At 38.4% G+C, this 17,970-nt stretch overlaps 1 protein-coding gene across 1 annotated transcript in view; it reads left to right on the top strand.

Moving 5' to 3' along the window:
• The window catches only part of CAMTA1 (calmodulin binding transcription activator 1), a 660,706-nt gene that overhangs the window by 553,877 nt on the left and 88,859 nt on the right, over positions 1-17,970 (top strand). Inside the window, exon 7 of the mRNA XM_053452576.1 lies at positions 15,782-15,922. Within this exon, the coding sequence (XP_053308551.1) occupies positions 15,782-15,922 (141 nt within the window). The remainder of the gene's footprint in view (positions 1-15,781; positions 15,923-17,970) is intronic.

A 17,970-nucleotide genomic window follows, 5' to 3' on the forward strand; every position in this document is an offset into this window, starting at 1 on the left:
ATCACTATCTCACAGCCACTAAGATCAGCAAACACGGCTCCACAAATGGCTGCTGTTTTTTTCTTTAAGCCTGATGAATGGACCTGCTAATTTTCATTACGCCATGCACATATTCAACAGGTAAAGACAAATAGAAATCTTAATTGATTATGTCTTACGTCTCCAGGATTGCAGAGATGTTGTTAGAGTGTATCCATATCAATCCTCATATTTTAAAAACACACACAACAGAAGAATCATATTCTATTAAATCACAACAAGCACATTTTATTTTGCGATATTGTGTATTTATGGTTTGCTACCGCCACCTGCTGGTGAACTAGGAAAACAGCAAGACAGAAACTTCTTGAAATGCAAGTTTTTTGATTTTTTTATCCTAGAATACCTTTTTTATTATTAGAAACATTGAATTTGACAGAAGATTATTCAATCCATCTAGTGTGCCTGTTTTACAGTTGTAAGGACATTAATCAGTCTTAAGTCTCATCTTAGATTCAGGATCTATGCCTATCCCGTACATGTTTACAACCCACACTGTATTAACCTCTACCAACTCCACTGGGAGACTCTTCCATCTACCACCTTCTCAGTAAAGGTAAACCTTCCTTACATTACATCTAAGGATCTTTCCCTCTAGTTTTAGATTATGACCTCTTGTTCTAATATTTCTCCTCCTTTGAGCATTGTCAACAATTCTAATTTAGCAGAGCTTGATGTAATTTCAATAATTCTTCTCCCTGTAAAAATATTCCAAGAGTGCATCTACATTTTTTTTTAAATCCTGTTTTCTACTAAAATCGTCAGCGTTCTCATAAAGAGCTGGTTGCTTTGATGAGCCCTGATGCAAGGTAGTCATAATTAGACAATGTTCCTCCTCTCGTAAATTGCAAGAGCAACAATAATTGTACATGGATGGTTTATTAAAAACACAGGCATTGGAAATGTATGAATCAAAGACTGAATTTATACATTTCATGTGCTGATGGATGGATCTAACGCAGAACAGGATCTGGGTATACAGCCAATGCTTAGACACCAGCTGTCAACCTTCATCCCAGACTGTAGACCCAACTGATGTTCTAATGATATAACAGAGGGAGAAGAAAATTCAACTTATTTACAACTATACATATATACATACATACATACATACACACATACATGCGCAGATAAATAAGAATAGATAACAGATCATTTTATACTAAGACTACACCCAGTCTGGCCATCTGGGCAAATACCCGGTGGTCTGGTGGCAGACGGCCCATGCCATTTACCTTTTCTGCCACTCGTGGGGTAAATACGGAGCTTTAATTAATTAGCAGCCACCAGCTGGAAACACATGAAACACAAAAAAATATATATTTTTTTTTTATTTCATCAATTTTACATTCAGATGAGAAAAAAAGTATAGGAAAGTACTGACATTATCATTATATTTATATTATGATCATACACAACCCATAACATTGAATGTTTCCTTCATCACTAAGGATAGGATTAATACATTTTGGTAAAATTTAGTTAAGTGGCTAAAAAGTAATAAAGTGATTTCAGAAGAAAGAAGAAAAACATTTTTTTTTTGGATACGCTCAGCTAATTGCTCACTATTGTCTTTTTTTAAACAAATTGAACCCTTCTTTATTTTTATTGTAATTATCATCACTGAGCTGATCCAGCAGTCGAATGCAACTTGACCTATTTCAAGAAACACAGCCTCCGACTGCCTAATTGACTGGTCCCCCAATCAGCAGACATTACAAATTATAACGTATTTGTTTTTATCATTGTACCATAATAATAGCCTAACATTAAACTGTCTTTGTTGCTCCCTTTTACAATTCAGTTCATTATACAAAGCAGTCATTAAGCACAAGGTTCTATAATACAATCTTTTATGCAAGAATAAATAGTCAGCATTCTCATAAAGAGCCGCTTGCTTTGATGAGCCCTGCTAAGACTTACTCGGGGTAGATGCGAGGTAGTAATGACATATGCTTTGGGGTAGGTCAGACATGAATGGCAATTATAGCGACAAAGATGAATAATAATGCAATTACTGGCATCCAACGGTAACCGTTCTGTATGTTGTAGATGCCACGGAAAAACACCAGGTAGGACACATCTGTAAAAGAAGCAACGTGGGTCACAAGCTTTATACTTTAATTGGAAAACAGAATAACTGTAAAAAAGTTAAATATGTCATTAAGACGAACAGGATAAACACGCTGGCCCGTACTTTATATATAAAAACTGGATTTTTTTTTTATAACACAGGCGAGGCAGTGCGAATTTATAGAAGGCATAAAGGGAGGGGCTTATCCTAAGCCACGCCCAATCTTGGATAGCCGATTCCAATTCTACCCTTTTTTTACGCATTTTTTTTATCCATGCGTCACCTACAACACTTTTTTAATTTGTCTTTCTTTTTTTTTACATGGATTGGCACCTAGGGTCGGACTGGGGTTGAGTAAGTGACCCCCTTGGCACTTTAAGGCCAACGGCTGGATATGTGTGGCTGCACATTACGCTTTTATACCCTTGTATTGTGTGGCTGCGCATATCCAAGGACCTTGGACCTGATCTGAGGTAAGTAGGTGGACTCATTAGCCAACAGGCCACTGGGCACTTGCCTAGTGTGCCAGATGGCCAGTCTGCGCCCATGGGTGCCAGGAAAAATGAACAAGGAAACTGTTATTTTTAAGAAATACACACCTAATTTACAGTCTGCGCAAGAGAAATCTATAATACCAAGTAAATGACATTATCTAATATCTCTTAAGCTATCGGAGTTCACCCATGCAGGTTCTTCTGTGTATCGTGACAAATGTAACTATCAATTCTTGTTCGAGTCTTGACATAACAAGGCCATTAGGATAAAAACAGATACTAGGATAAAAATCTTACTTTCCAACACAGCTATATTTAAAATATATATATATATATATATATTACACATTTTTTATGTACTATAAAACACATTTGTACTTCTATTAATTTTTATTTTCTTAATAAGACATGGGGGAAAGGACCATCGCCATAAAGCATCAGCTCAGTGTGGTGTTTGAGCAGGGAAAGCCATCCAAAATATCACCTGACCAACAACAATGGCCGCCTCCAGGTCTGCAGATTATTGGAACAAAATGAGATAAAACCAATACTGACCTGGATTACTGTATACAGCACTGGAGTTTATACTCAAAGAGAAAATATTTTTTCCATAGGACTTCCCGTTTCAGAACTATTTTCCTTAAAAAAGTAATCCTATCAAAAAAGTGGTCTTTTCAGCTTTGTACCAGAATCGCCCTTTATATACAATCACCGCTGCCTCGTTAACATGAATTTGACTATAAAGCATATTTATATGTGTTGTCTATCTTCATTTGATGACAATAATGGGTTACATTATTAGTTCTATTATTTTCTAGACTGCCAGTTACAACCCTATTACTTTCATGACCACATCAACATATTTCTTTTTGCAAAAATACATAAAAAACAGTAAAACTGACCAAATTTAATACAATAAACACGGTGGTGCTGAAAAATATTGTTATTCTGTACTTTAGCAATACTGCCAACCGATAATTCACTTAAGTATAAATGAAAGAGCGTGTAGAGCTTTGATTGTTTACTATAAAGTTTTGAGAAGGATATAATATGCGTCTATAAACGCCGTCCCTCGGTGCACGATTAACAAGTTCAGAAAACAAATTATGCTAAAATAAGTCAGATTCTATATTTTATAAAACATATTGAGCCGAAGCTGAAACACTAGTGATTAAAATGTCTTTAGATTCCAGTAGATTTAATTTTTGTACTGCAACAGTCTACAACATAACCAGGTTTGATATTTATATATATATTTTTTTAATAAAAAATACCTTTTTTTTTTTCTAGAAATTCATAAAAACAAAAAATATTCCATTTCTCCCGTTCGGTGCCAATGATGGTTCTTTTGAGGGGAGACAGTAGCCACCATGCGCGCTTTAATGCATATGATTGCAGAGTGGTCCCTTTTAAAGTTTTTAAACGCATGGGGGGGGGTTCTGCAGGTATGACCCGTTTGACCCTTTGGCCACCCCCCAGCTATTTTTGTGACAGACTCACAAGGGTCATTCACATCCCCATTAAAATGTACGGAAAGTGCTCTGGATTGCTTTCCCCACCACTAATTGGCTACTCCAAGCAGCCAATCAGTAGCAATAATAATTGGACCATAGTGGAGGAGAGCTGCTGCAGCAGCAGGGCTGCATTCTACGCCAGGTAAGTCCTTTTAATTTTTTTTTTAATGCGTATTAAAGTACTCGCAGAGGGTTAAGGTTACTCACATAGAATTTGAATATGGATTCTTCTATAGTGCGGGTGTCAGGGATATTAAACTATCCCTTTAAGCAATAATTGCTCTTGGATGTGCTGTGCCTGCCAAGTGGCAAACCGTCTCTGGAAATTGATTTTAAGCATTGACACGTATGTTTACACGCTGCTGGGAAGAGCGTACCCATCTTTTTAAAGATGTGTAATTCTGTTTCCCGTTTTCTGTGGAAATAACACGAATCGAAGTTAAAAAAGCCATAATGAACCGCGTGCTGATAAATGTGCGTTTTAACCTGACATTGGACGGATACGGTAGGATTGTGTTTGTTTTTTTATTATTAATCGGTATTCAATGTACCGTGGAATTTAGTGACGGGGAACAAAAAGCGTTACCCTCCTTGTGTTTGTTTCTCTCCTAGCTACGAGGTTACCTGGACACCCCCCATTCCCCCCCCCCGCCGCCGTCTTTGTAGGTTACGTTGTGATTACCATAGAGGTGAAATAATTGAAAGCATTTCATGATGAAGTGTTCCATTAATCTACAGAGCAGACACAGAAAACGCAGGCTTGTGTTATAAGCTGTATGCTCCCGGAACTGGATTACTGCCAAGCGTTCCTTACACCATTATTGTCGACTTCCATAAATGAAAAAGATTTAATTTAAGAGGTTATTTTTCTGTTGCCTAAAAATAATCAAAGATTCTATTCTACCAAACACCACATGTTCTAAAAAAAATTACTATTGGAAGCCCAATCAATGGAGGCATTTTTAGATTTTCCTTCTTTTTTTCATATCCTTTCCTCGGCTTACGCCAAAATTCACACTTTTCAAAATTGCCAACGAGCGACCCTTGTTTAGGGGCTGCGCAGGATGACCGGATTATAGAAAAATATATACTTAAGGACTATGGGACTAAAGGACTATATTGATGCCCTAGGTAGGGTTATGACTGTTAGGTTTGGGTATCAGAAGTATCTCTTGTAGCTTTAACATATATTTATTATTTATTATCTCCTAGAACAAGGAGGATCTTAGGTTAGTCAAGATGTATAGAAAAACCTTTTAGGTCACCAATTCTGCCCCCCTTTCCTCCATTAATCCCCCCTTTTCTATGCATATCACAGTGGTCTACAGCTGTACAGGCCACCAAAAACTGCATATAAACAGCAGAAAACATATTTATCAATTCAATTACGTAATTAAAATCCATTCTTCTTATTCTAAATGCCATACAGAGTAATAGAATAGTCATCAATAGGTCACAAAATTTGGGGTAATATCCTGTCCCTTGGTGACAACCCCTTAACCAAAATTGGCCCTCTGAAATTTTGAGAGGTATGATATGATCCAACTCAGATCTAAAAGCCATGGGAGGATTACTTAGGGGCAATTATTACAAAATCGAACCCCTGAATAATCTCGCCTTCTCTTTTCCTCTAATCAAATAGGTTTAATTACAATGTATCTGGCTGAGATCAGAGAGGGTAAACACATTGATTTATGAATGCTCGGTGTTAAATGAATTAATTCAAAGTTCAGATATTTGTTGACCTTAAGCAAAGCGAAATAATGTGCAAGAAACAAATCTATCACAAGTCACTGAATAAGGGTATTGAGTTTTACAGTTTTGAAAGAAAAAGAGCAAATGTGATAAACATTTTATGAACATGAAAATATATTGAAAGGGGAGAAAATGTGTTTCTCCCTCTCCTCCTCCTGATCTGTCTATGCTGATCACACTCCATAGCCCTGCATTGCTGATCGCAATATGTGTGATCAGCCAGCAGGGGGAACAAACAGAGAACCGGTGCATTTCTGGCTTCTACCAACAGGGGAGAGTCCAGACTGTCGATAGACAGCCTGATCTCCTGTGTGGCGGCAGGGAGAAGTCCCTTCTGTTGCAACAAAGTCAGGATGTACAGAAAAGCCCTAATGGGCATCTTGGCACTGCTTTGAAGGACTTACCGATATGTCCTAAGGGGTGCCAATGGGTTAACAAAGTAACCCAAATAGGAACGGATTGCAACTGATAAATTTTTCCCAGTGTATGAATCAGGGCCAATATATCCCATATATTTTATTTCCATTGTAATCTACACCAGGGTCGTTATTCAATTACTCGTGATGGATTTATCTCCAGCGTTGAATCTAGCCCAATAACTCAAACACTTTATGTATTAATAATGTATTATTTTGGCAACATATGTTCACACAATTTTTTAAACAGGAAAAGACACGCCGGTGACTGTGTCGTGATATATTAAAACGTTTGAGTATGACTTATAATTTTGAAGAAATTGAAATGTCACCCCGGGTCGGAGCGGCAATGCATTAGAGGAGCGAGTGAAATATACTTTATGCTCGGAACAAGTGCTCCACAACCTTTAGGAATTAAAGTCTAACCAAGAAAAAAAGATGATATGAAGTTCTCATTCAAGAAATCATTTAAAAACCTGAAGACCTGTAAACACATATGAAAATCGAATTCTGAGCGGGGCGTCTCGATATAAAGAGATAAATCTAATAAAAGTTTTATCCAGACTGAACCGAGAAATCAAAAGGCAGCCCTTTATTGCCATCAATAGTGAAGCATCGGCAAAATGCAGGCAACGAGGCTGAAATTTCATATTGACCTTGTTTCTATAGAAACCGTCTGCTCGTGTCAACAAGTTGTGGATTAAGACCAAAGGAATGAAGCGGTCTTTTATTTGCATGGGAAAACAACTCTGCAAAGGTTTTCACACGGAAACCTGTATTGCACAGCAAAATTCTAAATGTAGAACACGGGAAAGTCGATACGTAAACATCACCGTTTCTGTGTCTTCTCAATCGGTATGCAGGAATTAAAAACAGAGATCTTAAGCAATGACATTGATACATTGAAGGTGATGCAAAAAAAGCACCAGAAATGCATGATCATCACATAAACCGAGTTAGCAAAATAGCTCAAATATTGAGACCGGGGGCGATGAGGTGTCCCTGGCACTTTAAGACCAACTGCTGCCAAAAGATGTAAGTGTGGCTGCACGTTCTGGTTTTTATGCTCACGCAGCATTTCCAGCAGCCGGCCGCACACTGCTGGACCCACGCAACAGGTAGAACCAAAGAAACATAGAATTTAACGGCCCATTTGGCCCGACTAGTCTTCCTGTTTCTCCTGCTGTAAAGACTTAGACCTTAATCAGTTGTTGGTCTCATCTTTGACTAAGGTGCCATGTACCTGTCCCATGCATGTTTAATACCCTCACTGTATTATTCTCTGCTGGGGGGGGTTGTTCCTCTTATCAACCACGTAAAACTTATATTACATTTAAGCTTCTGACTCTCTGGAAGGTATCACAACAAGCGTCCACATTTTCAAAGGCTGCTGGAAACATTCTATACATTATTGTTTCTTGAAGAACATTCTTGGCATGAGAAGGGAGAAGCTTGGACATAACACGGGTGGGTAAAGCCCATGATGTCACACATCAACCATGAGATGGGAGCTTGTTGCATTGTGTTCCTCGGTTTGGGGCACCTGCCCCAGAAAATATTATTAACTTGGCATTTATCTCTATGGCCTATTTTTATGCGAGACTGTACATTTCTAAAGCTACGCGGTTGGGGCACCTTTTATTAAATTGATGCTTTTTTCAAATGTTCCATAATTGCTTCACATGTTTTACTTTCGCCATTTTTGTCTGTTGCTTGCGGACAAAAGTTATCCAACAAAATTCAGTTTTTAAATACCATTGACTATAATGCTACAATGTATCATTTTGTTATCCGCTGTCTCCGGGGTTTTTTTTTATAATATTATTTATTACATTGTAGGAATTTATTGTTGAGAGATCCGACGATAAAGCCCTAAAGAAGTAATACGAAATAGAAAACTTCCATAATACACAAAGGTCATAATTCTAGAAAAGGAACTCTTACCGATATATTTAATTTACAAATAGACATTTTTTTGCTACTCCTTCCCCCCCCCAAAAAAAAAGGAATTCAATGGAAAACTTCCAAAACACCCCTTATTGCCTTAATAATTTTTATTCTTTCAAAACTTAAGAAAAATAAATTCATGATCATAAACATCTACTTTCAATAAAACGTGCAACAAAAGATCAGATTTACTACCAATAGTTGTGGGTGGTTTTACGACTTGTACATTGCAGACAAACTAGAATTAAAAACATTTGCCAGAAATACTGCTTTCCCTAGGTACTTGTTATTTATTTTCTGAATCATCAAGAAAAGCTCATTGGAATTCTTCAAGATACCAAAAGGCTTTCCATTTTTACTGCATTCCGCTGTCAGCGTTCAATAATCTACAACATATTCCCAAGAATTGAATAGCAGATTCATGGTGATTATTCTGCAGTATCCCACAGCGGAGGCAAAGCTGCAAGCTTTATCAGATTTATAGCTGGTAATTAATATCTCCCTACTGAGTACTCCCCTGGCTGGGGAGTGTTTGTGGCTGGGAACCTAAGATCCCGTCTTGGGAGGATAAAGTTGAGCTACAATCAACACTTCCGCTTTAATTGATAAAGAAGTTCTCCAGCGAAATCGCCAGCAACTGTTCTAGTTTTCTTGATTGTTAAGCGTAACGTTTTCAAGAGCACGGGGAGAGAATAAGATACCTGCGGATGGGTTCTGCCGATTTCGTGGGCCTCGTTGTAGCTACAAAGTGTTGAATATCGGCAAAGATCTTCTAATAAGAGAAAACTACCAAAAAATAATAATAAAATAATAAAAGAAAAAAAATAACAAACAAAATAAAAAAATATATATATATATATATATATATATATATATAAATATAAACTCAGAATTATATAAATATATATATATATATTTCTAAATAAATAAAAAATATATATATTTATATATTTATAAATTTATATGTTTATATATATATATATATATATATATATATATATATATATTAAATAATTATTATAATTAAATCTGAGCATTTTTTAATGTCATTTGCTGCAAATCCTATTATATATATTTTATTTTAGCTTCCACCGAACTAGGAATGGTTAATCTTTAACCAACCGTACTTCATTCCTACAGTCAAGATAAAAAATGCATACGTCTTAGACCAGAAAGCTCATTCCTGATACTGCTGAATCCCCAAACGCTTAGCGGAAATCAGTCTTTACTCATACAAAATTGTGCCCCGTTCATAGTTTTTGCTGGGAACGCCTAATTGTCATGTGACACAGAAGCGGGCGCTAATAGGTCGCTGCCATAGAAACAGAAAACGGCCTGAAATGTTCTACTTTGTTCTATGTGATAAAATCTCCAGAGGAAAGAATAAAATATCAGATCCGCTAAGGTTTATTAGCGTAACATGTAAATAAACACAATTTACTGTAACTTGTTAGTTGATTTTGTTTCCATCTGCCTAGCGAAAGGACCTTTAATCCCCAAAAGGCTACGTCAGATAATTAAAAGTGTCATGTTTAAATCACCCTTGTTCTTTAATTAACACGTATCATTAATATTCTCCTTCTATACAGCTGCTAACATAGTTGTCGTGCTCCCCATAGGAGTCGAATTTGTACAATCTGGCCATAAACACGTGGTTTCAGTTATTATATGGCCGGCCGTTATTCCGCGTCGTTTGGCCGTTCCGTTTTGTAGGTCAATAAAAGCAAAAAAAAAGCTTAGAACTGACATTCACCGGGGCTGATCCGGCTTCCAAAATCCCTCTTAATCTCTTAATTACCTTTAATTACCTAAAAATAGAGCAGCCCTGTAAAAGAGCATAATGTATCCCCAAAGCCTTTCTAACGAAACAAAACGCAGATTAAACGTCCAAATATAAGAGATGTAGAAATGAGTTGCCCGCCGCCGCCATGTTTTCCGCCTGGCGGTACCCTACGGCATTCGCTCCTTTTCTTAATACTCCCGAGGAACCCATGCAGGATCGGAACCCTTTAGATTAGATTAGGGGCGCCTAATAGCGTTCATTATAGCGGAAGAACGAGGGGATTCTGTATTGAGCTATTCTTCTTCTGCCCGAGCGGCCAGGAATATCAGAGTTGGTTTAACTGGAGGGGGGCGTAAGGTGAGCGCCTGGCAGCGAGTTCTGCTGCTCAAATGCTTAAGGTTGGCACGAATAATCACTGACTTGGCAGCGTAGGAAACGGGTGTTAATTGGGATGTACTCACCAACAGTTTGTAAACGAGCAGGACTGGCATAAACATATACCGGGCAAAGTTTAACCCTTTCCTTAGCTGAGATTTGTTTTTTCTTTATTTTGTGTGAAATATGTCCCTTTCCTCTGCTAATAAAGCGATGTTTGTCGCACCTCTGGATAGAAGGAGACTAAGGGGTGTCAATATGTACGGCTCGAAATAAAGAAGAGAGAGAGAGGATGGGATAAGAGCATTTAAAAACTAACAAAGAGGTGACGGATGGAAGTTTTACTTTACTGAGTAGATAGTAGATAAATGGAACAGCCTCCCATCAGAAGTGGTAGTGGCTAATACAGTGCATGGGATAGAAATATGGCGACTGATTCTTTACAACAGACTACCCGGGGCGAATGGGTCTGATCTGCCGTCACATTTTATGTTTCTTTGGGTTTTTTGTTGTTGTTTTCAAATAATAAATATGACTCTTGTATATCAATCTAGAAAAAATCTTCACTTTCAATAATTGTACTTTGAACAGCCTAACACCCATGACAGGTATTTTACAAATGATAATTCTATATTTTCTTATTTACTATATTTTACGCGCCCCCTTTTTGCATTCAAATCACAGCAAACGTTTGACCTTAACGACCCAATCCCCCCTTTAGAGAGAAAAAAAAACCACTTCGGGGGGAAAAAAATGAAAATGACTGTCCCTGTGTTTAAAATGGGAATCCCCTTTTATCTGGTTTTCTTATTCCGTCTCCTGCCGCGTCCTCATATTTAATTAAATGTACTTTGAAAGCGGTTTCACTTTTGCAGCCTTTAAAAAAAAAAAAATAGGAAGATAGTTCTTTTTTTATTAACCTTCGTTTAATAATGCACTTTTTTTCCCTTTAGAAATCTCCTTTCCCGCTGATTCATTATGTGTCGGTAAGCAGAGCGTGACATGTTAAAAGCCATCTTGATAGTATTTGATATTCAGTACTAACAACTTATGGAGTCATAGGAGATTTTTAAGGGGGGGCAGGGGGGAGCAATCTGCATATTGGATGTGCCAAGACAGTAGGTAATTTGCATTAAGCATCCAGAAATTCTCTGCTTGCAATCTGTCAGCCTTCACTAGATTTTCATTTTTATAACCTTCATAACATAACGGCGATCGTAAGCAGCTAACAGCAAACAACTGCAATGCAATCAGCGCCGTACACAGGCGTAACCTTGAGCGGCGGGCACCGGGGCGAGCCGCGATGTACCCGGTGCCCGTACCTGGCCGAGGATTAACTCGTTTGTACCGCGGTTCACATCATTTGCTGTTTCATTCAGCTTTTTTTTACGGTTTCCTGTTCAGGAGAAACACTTAGAAATGAGTTAAAGGAACAATTGTGTTAATATTTTTTTTTATTATTTTTTGTTTGTGACGCCCAACAGTCCCGTATTTCACAGGACAGCCATTATTTTTGGTATAAGCCGTTTAGGGAGATCCTCCGATCTCCCCTGACCAGCCCAGGGAGCCAAAGAAAAGCCCCCCCCCGCAGGGAATCGGGATGCCTAGGGGGTGGAGCTTGGCGGTAGAGTGTCAATCAAACTGGCGGCGCTACTTTGCATATGCACAATTCTGCATATCCACACATCCCCAGGTGTCCCACTCATCGGGTAAGGCCATGTGTGGTCACACCTTTTGCCCGCCCACTTCAGGGACTGAAACTGCCCACTTTTGGGGATAACTCCACCCCTCCCGCCCCTTGCCATACCCCCAACACTGGTGTCCTGATTCAGACACTTGAAGACTTGGGGGGTTATGTTATTGGATACATCCTACCCCTTCCTATAGCAAAAAAAAATGGCATTTCATGGGGCTTTACCGTCAATGACGCGTCAAAAATCCACAAATATTATAATATTAAATATCATAATAATAATAATGAATTGTTTATATATTACAAAGAAGAAAGAGTTCTCTCGGTATTCGTTTTCTAACCTGCCTGCAGACAAACGATCATTCTTACTAAAATAAGCCTGTCTGTCGCCAGGAAAATCTTCGGTAAGCCGGCGAGCTTTAAGGCACCATAAAGAGGCGTTAGAAAGGGATTTCACCGCAGCGACCTCGAGAGATCATCGTTTCAGCCACGTTCGAGTCACAAAATCCCCAAATCATAAACACGGATTTTATTTCAATTGACTTTTATGTTTCTATAGGCAATCATTTTATAACATGCAAAGTGTAAACATGTGTAAACCCGTGCCAGTGAAAGTGCTAGAAAATGTATAAAATGCCCAAAGAAGAATGCATTTGATTGGTGGGTTGTGGTTAGAGGCGTGGCTAGGGGTGGGGCTTAATCAAGACTTCCTATATGCAACCTCGCGACCGACTGAAACTACTTATATAATTAAGATATTTAGAAGAACAACGATTTATTTTGTTAACATAAATTAGTAAACGCTTTTTGCGCTGTTTATATGCAAATTATTATTATTTCTTTTTTTATATAGCGCCAACAATTTCCCCATCTTTTCTTACAGTCCGTATATCCAACACTAGAACTGACGGACTAAGACGAACGGGTGGAACAGCAACTTTTATATTTTACGTAGAACCTTCAGTTTCGGTTCAGGTGTAACCCAAAGTTTAGTGAATAAAATCCTCTTCATCCTAACCTGTATGCCTTATATGGTTATAAATGGAAGAAAATAAATGGCCAAAATTCTGAGCAGCTCCAATGTAATTGTCTCCCCTTCTTGCTGCCCCAAGGCCAGATCTGCCAGCTTAGGTTTCTCTATAAAGCATCCCCTTCAGACTACTTCGCTATTCTATCCAAAATGTCTGAATAAACATTAGACGAGGAAGATGTAATCATAATGTGGGAGACCGAGCCCCGAATATTGGATCCGACAGCCGCTCAGAAAGATGGCACTTAAATTACGACTAAATTATTTGACTTTTGGAGGACTTGTGTTTGGAATTAACCATTTCTGCGATATTTAGAATGTATTACTTTCTGTATTAGTAGCAGAGTACTTTCCAACATAAGTTTCATTTAATACAATTTACAAATGATATCATGCTTTAGGTTCTTTCTTGAAAGAATTTACATAAAAAGCATCATCAAACTTAAAAAAAAGGAGCTGGCCCACTACTGTATCATAAAAAAGACCCCCATTATTACATGTTGTGTGGTATGTGGGGGACGCTGCTGCAAAAAATATTTTAACCCCGTCCCCCCAACCCGAGATATTCATAATAATAGCTTTTCATAGAACTGTATGTTTGTAAGCAAACGTTGGCGCTAGGAGCTAGCATTCTCCGCTACAGCAATACTGGTAGAGTCCAGGAAGTAGTCTCCAACTTCCTGTTTGGGCTGACAGTAGGATTCTACTGTGATCTTCACTGATGGATTATGGGAAACAGGTGAAGAATTTGCATGAAATACTCTGACTAAGAAGGACAGAATAAAATCGTAATAGTGTAACGTTAAATAAAGATAACAATATCACAAATGATGGATTTCAGAGCTGAATTTGTTTAGGATTTTCTCTTGGATGTGATAATTAACCCCACTTGTGCCAGAGGGATGAGCAAAACATTGCATTGCAATATGTATCTACATCATTTCCAAGTGCACGAGCTGACATTGAAAAATAACAATAACTATCCTATAAATTATCTATTGCATGATTCATTAACCCTATGTTCTCAGGTGAATAATGGCTTGCCTCGTCGCTCTGAAATAGATTGCTTTCAAGTATCAGGAGGGCTTTATCCGTAATTATTTGTGAACATTATGAAAAATCACAACGTTTTACCGTAATTAACATCTTGTTCCGTGACTTTTTTTTTGCTTTTGTAATTTAGGAATTAAACGCAGTTATTTATTAAATATAGTGATTCATTCTTCGGCGATCGAGGGGTTCCATAGGAAACGAGCTTATCTACCGGCACAGAAAAGGTTAAACTAATGCTTAAGTGGAAGGTTTGTTGCTTTATGATAGAAAGTCTATTGATGGCAGAGTGAAAAGAATCAGTACATTAGGTACTGCTGTACAATATCAGCCTTCCATTCCCCACGCTTTGCTAGAGCGGACAGGGAACATTATGCACATCTCCACTGAACTTGGATCATCAAGCTTTTAAATAAATACTGTTTATGCCACTAGTTATTTAACTTTGCGAGGACTGGAGGGGTTAGCAATGCATTGCAAAGCAATGTGTTATTCAACGCTCTGATATTCAACTAGTTAACCCTGTTGGGCCCAGAGATAACGGCTGAGCATTTTGCAGCATCAACTCACATCATGAGGTTAAACTCACATCATTCTCAGCCACCAAACACATAAATTATTTGTCCTATAACGCCCCAGCATTCTGTGCCTCGTTGTTGCACTATGGGCTGCCCAATTATAAGGATGTGTAACACAATTAACATGCATGTGACCTCTCTCCCATAGGACTGGTGCGTGTTCATACTTAGGAACTTCTCAGGCTACCCCCGTTTTGGTGGAGTGACTCTGGTTATGGGCGGGGCTAGCCTCAAACAACCCTTGGTGGGTGGGAAATGGAAGGTAAATGGGTTGGGATTGGGTGTGACCAATTGTCACTCCTCGAGGAAAAAAAAATCTGATCTGGAGACTCTGGGCAACACCCGGAGACTCCAGGTCAAACCCAGAGACTTCTCAAAAATGGGTATTTTAGCACATTACCAAAGTCTGACTCCCCATGTAGTTACACCCACTTCCTTAAACCTTTCTTGGCATGATAATGTTAAAGCCTTGCCCATTTGATGCCAATGCGACCCCTTTTTGGCAAAACATTGACCTTTTGACCTCTAGATTATTAATTATTGGTAAACAGGGGAATACTTGGGTGGCATGATTTCATCTTTCTTCAAAGTTAAGTAACACTCCATAAATACCTATTTCCACAGTTTTTAGGACTGTAAAGTCCATCACATGTGTTCTGTAAGGCAACCATAAGTAAAACAACATATCGGTCAGAATTTGATACAGCTGTGTTGGTCAACGAGACGTTGAAGTCTTTAGTCGAAGTTGAGACCTTTTATTGAGCCATGAAAAAAAAAAGAGGTAGTCGAAGTTTTTAAGACTTCAGAGATGTCTTCTTCAGATGATTCCACGAGAAGAAGAGTCCTCCAAGGTCCCAAAAGCTCATTTTCGGTCTACTAAAAGGTATCAACGACTAAAGACCCCAACGCTGAGAAAGGTAACCGTCAAAATGTGATGAAGAGAAACCACTTTCGTAGTGGATTAGCTTAACAATTAAAAATAAAGAAAACTTGGTGTGTTTTTGACTTGTGGCCTCCGCTGTTCTTTCCACAGTTCATGGTATTAAATGGACATGCAGCAATGGGAACAGCAGTGGAGGGTTTTCAGTGGAGCACCTTGTTCAGCAGATACTCGACAGTCATCAGACCAAACCGCAGCCTCGGACGCACAACTGTCTCTGCACTGGCAACTTAGGTAACTATAGAGATTAAACGCAGGGTTGGCAGACATTGTTTTTTAGTTGTGGCACGTGGCCTAAGGTGCTGGAATGGTGACAATTGTGCGCATTTTTTAAAAAAAATACCCACCCAGTACTTTGTCTCAATGGTCTGGGATGCAGCTGGGAAAATGGTGTACTTTCCACAAAAATAATAATAATAATAGTCATACCTGGGAACTTTCTAAAGGAGCCGACCCTGAGACCCTGAAATATTAACCCTTTAATAGCCCATCGTGGATATTCAGTGTAGTGGCTCGCCAAATGTGTTACCCGAATTGTTTTAATGGAAAACTTTGTTATTATATAAAGACACACTTAATTCAGTCACCATAACATACTGGGAGCAAAAGCATATATGATGACAGCTGAGCAGAATAGGAAGGAGTCAGGTTTAGACTGTGTGACCCTGAGAATCTGTCCCATCACCCCAAGATTGGGGCAAAAAAAACCCTGAGAGTTCCCAGGTATGCCAATTACACACATAAATACACTGCTTTTCAGCAAAGAAAAGCTCATTGAGAAATCTTTACGTTGCCATTATTTTTTCACAAGAAAAAAAGTAATATAAGCCTGTGTTCTCTCTAAGGTGCGTGAGCATGAATTCAAAGAGTTAAAAGATCATTTTGTTTTGCAACAACAATTTGGTATTGGTCACATCTTGTTGGTTTCTTTCTAGGATCCCTAATTAACTATGACAAAGTACAATATTCACCTTAGAGAGAACATTGAATTTAACTGTTTGAATGCCACCAGTGTTTGCACTTTAAAGTTAACTTGATGTATAATATATATATATATATATATATATATATATATATATATATATATAGTACTGTGTGTTTTATAGATATATGTCTATCCAGGGTGTAATAGTAATAAACTTAACTTTTTCATTGCTGCAGGAGGTTTGCAATAGACTAGAAAGAATTTATTCACTAAAACTGGAGTTTGCAGGAGACTTGCCAAGTATGCCAAGTCCATGAGAGATAATGTAACTAATATAGTCAATGAGAATTATTTTTTATTTGCTAAAACATTACGAGCTTCTGTGTTGTAGAGTACATGATGTTACTGGGAAACACATGAATGCAATGTTATTAATTCTAAAAACATAAAGTATTTCAGATGATCATAACTGGCCATCTGGGATACTGGGCTCCACTGGCACACAGCTGGATATGCCTGGCTGCACGCTCCACGAGCATTAAAACATGAGGTAGCCGCTGGCCTTAAAGTGCCAGTGCCACCCCATCATTGCCAATTGGGCCCTGGTCACTAGTGGTACACTGCGTACAAGCAACAGGGGACTTTTTAAAGAAAATATTTATACTTTATATTGTGTACAAAAAAATTTAACCATTCATTTGTAACAGGAGTTTGTATGAATGTTCCATTGACCTGACTACATTCATAAACTTCTTAAATTTCCAAGACATGTTGGTCATACCTGGGCAGTCTCAAGGATTGACCTTGAGTTTTTAGGGTTTTTGCCCCAATTTCAGGGTCTTGGGGGGGGTGATGGGGCAGATTCTCAGGGTCCCAGTTTGGAGCTGACTCCTTCCTATTCTCCCAGCTGTGATCATATATAAGACTCCCAATTGGTTCATCTGCTACTGGTATGTTATGGTTTTTATCCCTGCTTTAATGTAGGTGGCTCAATTAAGTCTATCTTTAAATAATGGCAAGTAAAGGTTTCCATGAGGACCTGGATCTGAGCCAACTTGTTAACACATTTGGCGAGTCACTGCACAGAATCTTTATGATGGGCTATTAAAGAGTTAATATTTAATGAGTCTCAGGGTCAGCTCACTTTGAAAGTTCCCAGGCATGAGGTAATGCAAACAGATGGGCACATTTCGTAGTAGTAGCTACTTGAAGCAGTGGTTAGGGGTAAGTGGTTGCAGGATGTAGAATCGCTCTATTAATAAAAACAAAGGGGAAGGACGTGCTTTTATATCATTTGTCCTTTTTAATGGTTTCATCGCTGGAGTACAAAGGCTCTGTAAGAAGACGATGCTGGCAT

Source organism: Spea bombifrons, chromosome 12 (genome assembly GCF_027358695.1).
Source record: "Spea bombifrons isolate aSpeBom1 chromosome 12, aSpeBom1.2.pri, whole genome shotgun sequence".
NCBI lineage: Eukaryota > Metazoa > Chordata > Amphibia > Anura > Pelobatidae > Spea > Spea bombifrons.